The sequence below is a fragment of the Chelonoidis abingdonii genome, chromosome 1 (assembly GCF_003597395.2).
Source record: "Chelonoidis abingdonii isolate Lonesome George chromosome 1, CheloAbing_2.0, whole genome shotgun sequence".
NCBI lineage: Eukaryota > Metazoa > Chordata > Testudines > Testudinidae > Chelonoidis > Chelonoidis abingdonii.
In genome coordinates, this window is record NC_133769.1 from 143,565,969 (window position 1) to 143,575,454 (window position 9,486).

The 9,486-nt window shown below is 47.6% G+C and overlaps 1 protein-coding gene across 1 annotated transcript; it reads left to right on the plus strand.

Moving 5' to 3' along the window:
* The first annotated feature begins 432 nt into the window (after window positions 1–432).
* On the plus strand, window positions 433–6,409 carry LOC116823817 (homeobox protein NANOG-like). Its single transcript, XM_032778672.1, has 4 exons — window positions 433–610; window positions 3,045–3,319; window positions 5,429–5,518; window positions 6,047–6,409. Exons 1-4 carry the CDS (start codon window positions 433–435, stop codon window positions 6,407–6,409), a joined length of 906 nt encoding a protein of 301 aa, XP_032634563.1.
* Window positions 6,410–9,486: the final 3,077 nt, after the last annotated feature.

Genomic DNA, 9,486 nt, shown 5'->3' on the forward strand with positions numbered 1-9,486 from the left:
CCTCTATGGCCTTCTTTCTGGAATGATTTTTATGCACCTAGGACTTGAGCCAGAGCCCAGTGGAGTCAATGGGAGGCTTTACCTTGACTTCCCTGGGCTATGGACCCATGCAAGGGTGGACTGGAGAATGTCAGGAATTCAAGGGGACATTTTTTAATCCTGATGCCACCCTGTGTCACTTTCCTCCCCCACCCCCCTCCTTCTCTCACACCGTTCCCTCCCCCCTAATCAACCCTCTTTAACATGACAATGTGCACTGAAGATCTGGCTGATGTAGGATATTGTACTCCTTAGAAGGGAACTGCTAGCTATAAAGGTAACTCCCTATAGACATTCTAGGGCACCCTGATCCTGGGTGGTGAGCTCTAGCCCTTGAGTGAGGTGCTGTCTATTGGGAGGTGGGGGAGGAGCACTCCTTCAAACCAAACCCACATGAGTGCTCACTTGGCTGGGCCCCCTTACCAGCCTTACCCAAGTGGGACTGGCATGGGCTACGGGGAGTTTTACTGGAACTCAGCTGGGGTTACAGAACGTGCTGTGTCATGCCCGGGAAAGGGAGCAGAAGCAGCTGGTGATGCTCAGTTTCCGGTGGAGGAAAGCCAGAACTCAGGTAAGCCATCAAAGTTAAGTGATAGGACTGAGATTCAGGACACCTAGATCTGTCATTGACTCAGGGGGTGACCTTGGGCAAATCACTTCCACTCTTTGTGACTCTCTTTCCCCTTTATAAAATGTGGATATGAGCCTAATGCATTCAGACTTGCAAAGCACTTTGAGATCCTCAGGTATAAGCACTGTAGAGGCAAAGTATTCTTGACAGTCTGTATTCCTGGTGCCACACCAGTAAGATCCCTTGGGAATGCCTTATCCTGGCAGGCTAATGGCCAAGGGGGGTAGGGGATGGTCAGACCTCAAACCAGAGCTATCATATTTATGGGGAGAGGTGAAATCCATGTTTGGTCCATGGGCTGGAGCATGCATGTAGGATTTCGCACACTCACCACCCACAGCACAGCTCTCAGTGCTGGCAAGGGGGGAATTGCAGAGATGACAGCCTTTACCCAGTGACTGAATGTTTAGTTATCATGGTTATCGTTGTTCAAGTTTCATGCAGTGTCACCGGGAGAGGATAGGGAATCCTGTTAGGCTCCACTACTGTTTCTGCCCTCTGTTTCTCTCCTTTCCCCATTCTCCTTCCTCAGCTTGTCTCCCTCTTCCCTGGCTCTGTCTGTTTTTTCCTGTCTTCTCTCCCCATTTTCTTCACAGCTGCAGCTCCCAATTCCCACCCCATGGGCTTCAATCCCACCCTCTTCCCATCCCATCTGCTCAAATGTTCATTAGTGAAATAGCTAATGCAGACAGGTCTTTGCCTAGTGTTATCCTTAGGCTCTAGAGTCAATGCCCCAATGAGATTAATGGGAATTCACAAATGGACGTTAACTCTCCCCTCTCCCTCTGGAGGGTGGTGGGGGGAGAAGGACATGAAGGGGTTAAAATGGGGTGAGATCAGGAAGCAGACCGGTGAGAAGGTGAGGGGCTCAGGGAGAGGGAAGAAATTATCCAGGGCTTCTGGCCAGGCTTGCAAACCAATACACCCCTCCTGGCCTCCAGTGCTGGCCACATCCACACGTGCCAGACACCTAGGGGAGAGCTATCTGTGTAATCTCACTTGTTAACATTTTCCTATTCATGCTGCCTCAATGGCTTTGCATGTTGGCTGCTTTTGTCTGGACTAACAACCCAGATTGCTTAGGAAGCTTTTTCTTTAGATCTCAATCTTGGCTTTGTCCTTCAGGCAGAGACCCCCTTAGGAGATCTCCCAGGACGAGCTGGCAGGGTCTTTGCGGGTTCCTCTATCCTCTTGAATACTGTCACTGGAGTGAGTTGAGCAGATCCCCAGCTCCCCAATCTGTCTCTGTGTCCTCTGTGCCTTTTCTCCTTCTGTAAACTCTCATCCGCACAATATTCTATTCTAGTTCTCTCATGCTTCTCAAGGGGTAGAGGCAGCCTAGTGGTTAGAGCAATGGGCTGCAAGTCCAGCAACCTGCGTTCTTGTCCTGACTGTGGCTCACTGAATTGTTCTGGTTGTCTCCTTACACTGGTGGTGATAATAACTCCCTCCTGCACAACAGTGGGATGGTGAGTGTTAGTTTGTGCAGTGCACTGAATCCTGGAGGGGAAAGTAACACTACTGTTGAGAGAGTTTGTTCCAGTGGCTGGAACACAGGACTAAGGGATCAAAGCCTAAACTTTCACTTGTGACTGGTCATTCTGGGTACCCAACCTGAGACCTCTTAAAGGGGCCTGATTTTCAGAGAGTGCACAGTACACCTGGGCTCTGAGCACCAGGCCCCTTTACGGTGTCTTAGATTGGGGACCCCAAATCAAGCCTCAAAAATAACTGGACCTAAGCCCAAGAGTCCAGTGCACAGATTCACTGTGTGCTCATGGGCGAGTCATTTATCTGTGCACCCCAGCTTGTCCATCTGTCAAAGGGATATAATTACTCTTGTCCTGAGCAGAACTGCTCCTCTATGTGACAGACGCCCTGTACCACTAACAGCAAACAGAGATTCTCCTTTATTTAGCTCAAGCACCAAGGGTCTGCTCTGTTGAAGCAAAAGGATTTGATAGCGATCACCGCTGCCAGTGTCAAGTTAGTGGCCAGATTAAGCTGCATAATGACAGCCTTAACAGATATAATTATAGCGCTTTTCATCCTTAGGTCTCAAAGTGCTCTGCAGAAGGACAAGCTGTCGAGGATTTTGAATTGTAGGGATGAACCTCCCACCTACGGTGTCACTGTACAGCTTAATCTGGCCACTCACAACTTGACACTGGCAGCCGGAATCGCTATCAAATCCTTTTGCTTCAACAGAGCAGACCCTCAGCGCTTGAGCTAAATAAAGGAGAATCTCTGTTTGCTGTTAGTGGTACAGGGTGTCTGTCACACAGAGGAGCAGTTCTGATCTCACCCCGCAGAGGACTCTGTGTGTGTGTGTATACACGTATGTGGGCTCATTACATATCCCCTTTGTCTTTAGATCTCTCCCCTGCTTCCTCCAGCTCTGGGAATTTCAGCCACTTCACACCAGATTCGGCCACCAGCCCCCAAACAGAATCCTCGTCCCCCCAGCCTGCATCCAAGCCTCAGAAGAATGGGAAGGAACATGAGGGAGGGATGAAGAAGGCCAAGATCCGTACAGCCTTCTCCAAGGAGCAGCTGCAAACCCTGCACCAGCGGTTCCAGAGCCAGAAGTACCTCAGCCCCCAGCAGATCCGGGAGCTGGCTGCAGTTCTGGGGCTCACTTACAAGCAGGTGAATGGCGAGAGCATAGAGTGTTTGCCTTGTAATGGCTGGGTTGCACCTGAATGTCACTTACTGCAACAGGTGCAGTGGAATAAAGGTGGGGGGTGATTAGCACAGAACAGGAACAAAGATATAGATCACAATACTTGTATTTATATCCTATAGTTATCCTCAGAGTAAGTATAGGACATTGCTGTGACAGAGCAAGCTCCAGACACACATATATAACTGTCCTCCTCCCCCTCCCAAATGTGCCTCAGTCCTGCCCCAGAAAAACCCTTCTTGGAGGGGAAGGGAAATTTCAGCAGGGAGACAGTATTGCCTAGTGGATATAACACTGGACTCGGCAGAGAGGCCGGGGTTCTATTTTCAGCGCTACTGTTGACCTGCTGGGTGACCTTGAGCAAGTCACTTCGCCTCCCTGTGCCTCAGTTTCCCCATCTGTAAAATGGGGATAATGACACATCCGTGGATGGAATGTGCTAAAACCTAGTCAGTCCTTGGCACCTCTGTTGAGACTCACGATGAGGGAGCCAGCTAATGCTGGTGTTGCCAACTCCTGAGATTTTACTGTGAATCTGCCAAAATTTGCTGATTCTCCTAAAGACCTTGAGTCATATGAAAACATGAGAAGCTCCGCTTTCATTTAAATAACAAACGTTTCTAGCCCTCCTGGTTTCAGAGAAAAGCTTGAAAATAGCTAACATCAGGAGGCAAAGCAAGCCAGCGAGTGAGTGAGAGACCTTTTGTTAAAATCTGGCTTAAAAAAAATCACAACTCTCATGATTTTCAGGGCCCGATTCGTGATTTTTGCATGCCAGGAGTTGGCAGCGCCGTGAAGCCATGGTCTGTGGTGTGGTTGTGCAGTAAGTGGGTTACCATAGTTACCTACACTTTGTGCTCTGCAGCAATTCCCAGCCCTCTGCTGGATGCAGTTCCGGGCACTGGTGAATTGCCCCATAAGGCTCTGAGTGGCCTGGTATGGATTAGTTCACAAATAATTTCCTCCCCACCCCATCCCCAGTGCTCCCATGCAGCCTTTGCAATAAGCTGGGGTGCTGCTGTGAGCTCTCCCCGAGCCTGGACTCCTCCCTCCGACCTGTTTGCCCGCAGTAATTCAATGATCTGCTGCTTGGAATAGCTTGACACAAGGCATCATGCAGGTGCTGCAAGCGCCACACACAACCGCCATCCCTGCAGATTTATGAGAATCACTTGTGCCACCGCTGCAATGCCTGAGATGAAATCGCTAGCCCAGTCCCAGCTGAACTGGTGCTGTCTATAGTGGTCTCTCCCTAGTGTGGATGAGAAACCGCCAGCATTGTCGCTGCTGTGGTTCAGCCATTCTTCCTAACCCTATCCCACAATGCAGTGCGTTTGGATATTATCCAAAAGAAAGAGGTGGGCACTCTGGGCTTGGTGTCCCAGGTATCCCAGGATGCACTGGGACAACAAACACACACATGCCCCACCTACCCACCCCCAAACCGGTTTTGTCAGAAACAGGACAAGTGAGACAACCAGCTATTTGCTGCAATCAACATCCTTGCAGCGCTCCCTATTAGTGCAGACACAGCCCTGGGGGAGTTTGCTTTGGAATTTGCCCCCATCAGGGATCTTGATTTTGGGGACAGATAGAATGCAGGGCAGGCCTTCTGTCCTCCCTACACCCCCACAAACACACATTTCCTTAATTTTGGTCTGTAATCAAATGGGATTTCATCCATTCTATGGGTGGGACCGTAAAGACTGCATTGCGTTTGATTTTTGCCAGTTGGCCACACTCATTCATTTTTCACAACTGTAATGCGCCTACATGTCACAATGATGGGCACAATGTGGACAACGTAGGCACTGGGGACAGAGATCCACCAACACAATTTGCATAGGCCACTAAACAGGCATCTGATGTTGAACTGCTGCCAGATTGTAACCAGCAACCACTCAGATGCTTTATAATCCACTCCCTGATTCCCTGAGCCCTCCAGTCACCCCACCCCCGACCCAAGAGGCTTATTGTAATCGGTGAGTCAGAGGTGAAAAATGTCTTAGCCCATTCCCTATTCCCCCCTGACTATCCATTCCCCCCCCCGGGAACCTTCTGACCCCTCACTGCAGGTTAAGACCTGGTTCCAGAACAGAAGGATGAAGTTGAAGAGATGCCAGAAGTACAACCTGTGGTCGGAGCGGGCTCAGTGCCTCACGCAGGTAAGGGCATTCCACAGAAAGGGGACCAAGACCACTGGTCTAGAAAGCCCACTGTCCTGCCTTCTCCCATAGCCCAGTGGTATATTCCCTCTGCTATCCCATTTCCTGCCGTATTGGATCAGTATCATGGTCCCGCTAGTTTGGTAACCTGCCTCTGCCATACCCAGTCATGCTGAAGATCCATCCTGCCTGCCTTCCGCTGTTCTGGTCTATTTATCCCACTGCTGTGCCTCCTGCCCTACGGCACAAATGGTAGCTAGTTTGCTGTTCCCCAGCCAACCAGGGCAATGGTCCAGCTAGTGTTAGTAGCTCTCCTCCTGTTCTACCGGATCAGGCCAATGGTGAGTCTGGCCTCATGCCCCAGTTGTGAGAGTGGCCTCATATCAGACCTATGAAGTACATTTCTTCTTGTCCCTCCCTACCTCCTCCTGCCTCATGGATACGCCTGGAAGCAAAAGGACTGATAGCCCTTATACAGTGAGTGCCAGTGGAGATGCAATTGATTTTGATTCCTGTTCTCTCTTTCAGACTGGGTTCCAGCCCAGCGGGTACCTGGAAGTGCACCCCAAATTCCACCAGAGCTATCCGATCAGCGCAGCTGGAAACATCCAAGCTGTGGGCAACCCCTGTCAGAACTACTCAGCAGGGCAGACCCCATATGCATTCATAGCCAATGAGGAGGGGGGGGTCTTCGGCAAAGGTGGGGCCACCTGTAGTGTCCAACAGACAGTGGGATTCATTGCCCAACACAAAGTAGACTTTTATCATGGCTTTCCTGGGACCATGGAATACACTGGCGCAAAGACAGGAGATGGCTATAGCTTCCACCATGCCTCAGCCACTGTGGCACCTTTTCCGGGCACTGCTGGCCACCATCTGTACCACCCCTAAAAAGGGTTAATGCAGAGGGCCCAAACCAATTGTTACTGAATGTCTTCCTTTCCCTGCATCTCTCACGCTGTCTCCTACTTGGGGTAATTATACAACTCTGTCTCTATCTTACATTCAGACATATGGGCTCACTTACACCCACCCAAACTTTCATGTAGTCACTAACAAAACACACACACACACATCCCCACACACACACATTGGTGTACCCACACATTTACCCTACAGTGAAACAGAGTATCTTTCTAAAAAATATGATCTGGCTCAATCACAAGATACATGCTTGCTACAAGACTCACTAGGTGAAATTCTCTGGCCTCTGGTATGCAGGAGGTCAGATTAGCTGATCATATTAGTCCCATCTAGCCTTTAAATCTATGACCCTATTTAGGCAGTTTATACTAAACCTTGCTGTGTCTACTGTTGATGAAGTCTAGAGATCCAAATAAAATGTGATTTTTTTTTTCTTCCATAAAATATCTCTATATATCTCTTTATTTAACACATTGGACAAACTGCAGGACACTGCAACATGTAAAAACACAGAAGCACCACGTAAGAAATTGAAAAGCATGTCTAACATTGGATTATTGATTTGTATTACCATGGTGCTGTAAGGAGCTTCCCACCAATTCAGAAGTTTGCAATACTAGAACCCATGCTACTGGTGGCTGGCACCATTTTGGAGACAGGCCTGCTCTGAGCAATATTAGATGACACTGGGGCCAGTTTAAGGCGCATGGTCACATACCTAGAGTACCAGCTCCTGGCCATGTGACTTACATCAGAATCTCATGGAGGGAGGGGTGGTTTTGGCCTCTTTATTTAAAAAACACAAAGCAATAGCTCTGAGAGGTGTGACCTGCCCTGTTCATCTCAGTGGGGTGTTAACTCCACTGGTCTGGGAGTTCTTGTTAGCACTACCGCAGCAGAGGACTACTGAGGGACAAAAAGTGTATTGCTTAACTTTATTAGTTTATCATGATTGAAAAGCTCCATTAAGATGCAGATTAACATGTTTGAAGTTGGGTTACAAATTAAACTAACTCAATTGAGCTAACACCTTTAAAAAACAAACAAACAATAAAACCCAACGTCTCCACTCCAAGCTGGGGATGGGGCTGCAAGTAAAAGCTGCCACCTGACCAGGTTTCCAAGGAATTGTCCTTTAATTGAAGTAGCTGCCTCAGAAAATCCATAAGGGTACTCCGTTCACACTGCTCTCTAGTTTTATAGGCTCAAGCTTTGTTGTGGGTTCTAGAATACAACAGCCATGTGACCACAAGTAAGGGTTTGTCTACACTAGAAATGCTGCAGCTGTGCCACTAGCATAGGCACTACAGCAATGGAAGGCATTCTTCCCGAGCAATAGTAAATCCACCTCTCTGAGGTGGTAGCTAGGTCAACGGGAGAATTCTTCCATCAACCTAGTGCCTACATTGGGGCTTGGGCTGGTTTAACTGCATCACACTGGGCATGAAATTTTTTCCACGGCCCTGAGCAAGGTAGTTAAGTCAACCTAACTTCAGATTAGTGTAGATCAGGCCTTTGTCATTTTACCCCTCCCATGCCTTGGTTCCATTATTTACCGCACATATATTCTGAGGTGCAATTCATCCATATTTGCAAAGCGCTTTGAGATCTTTGGCGAGAAAGGCAAAGCATGTAACTCTGCTAAACTCTTAATGGCTAACCCACAAAAAATCACCAAGGCACTAGTTATAATTAGTGTTGGTATTTATAGCACTCATCAAGGGTGAAGACTCAGTTCCATTCTCATCCCAAGGGTGAGTCAAGTCAGGGGTGAGGGCATGGGGATGGGGGAGGAGGGAAGCTTGCCCTGTTCGTATTGTATCTGAGGAGCAGAGGATTTCAGTTTTCCTGGGTTGTCACCTATCTGGTACCTTTATGAACCAGCATTCAACTTGCATAGGGAAATGAAAACACAAATTGCAGTTCTCTTGAAGGGTTGCCAAGCAACTGATTCTACATTCCACTTCTAGAGCCCACACTTTACTGTCTAGCTACAAGGCCTCTGCGTCTGCTGATGTCCACAGGAAGAGAGACAATGGTGGTACAGAGCAAGCAGGACAATTCCTGTAATGCTGCAGGGCTAGTGTTGAGCCAGAGAAGAGAAACCAGAAAGACTGAAAGCACAGAACCTCCCACCCATACCACACACTGCATGTCTGAACTGGGGAGCAGAGCAGAGGGGGAGTGGGAAAACAGGGGAGCACATTCACCTTGAACTGAATAATGGGAACTATTCCCAGTTCTTTGTAGTATATTCAAAACTACAACTGTGATTTGTGAAAAGGGCTTCCTGGTCCTGCTTGCAGGCAAGGGGTTTCTGTAGGGAAGCATCTGGGACTTTCAGCGGCATCCTGCAGACAGTCAACAGTAAGGTGGGGTGGGTGAATGATGCCTGTTTTGGGGAACAGCCTGCTTTGTCTGTTTTTTGGGTTGTGTGTTAAAAGTCTGGAATTTAAGAATTAAAGTAGTGTGACTCTGCAACCTTCTTGAAAGATGTTATGTTCTTAATGATTTTTTTTATATCCCATGAGCATAACATTCAAGAGATTACCCAGTTTTGTTTTTATAATATAAGTTTCTAGCGCTCATGGTTGCAGAAAAAATCTGGAAAACAGGAAGTGAATTCAACCTAAAGGCTCAGAAGCCAGCAAAGAAAAACCACCCAAACATTTATTGTTTTTAAAATTCTCATGATTTTTTTGGGGGAGGGGTGGGGGAACTCATGGGGTTGGCAAGACTCAATACTTTTTCCTCATCTCTGTAGGTGAAGTTGTTCCCATAAAGCACTTTCCATCCTTCAGGATGAAAGAAAGTGAAGTTATTACATTACTGAACTGACACCCCATTAAAATAAATTCAGTTTATTTTTCCATTCAAATGTAAAACACGAGTTTATAAAAACATTAGGTAGAAACAAAAAAATGTGATAAAACAGACACAGCGTAAAACACAAGTTACATTTCATTGCAAGTAAAAAGTCTTTTTTTAAAAACATATCTGGGAAAAAAATATACCCAGCAATCCATGATAGTAAACATTTATCT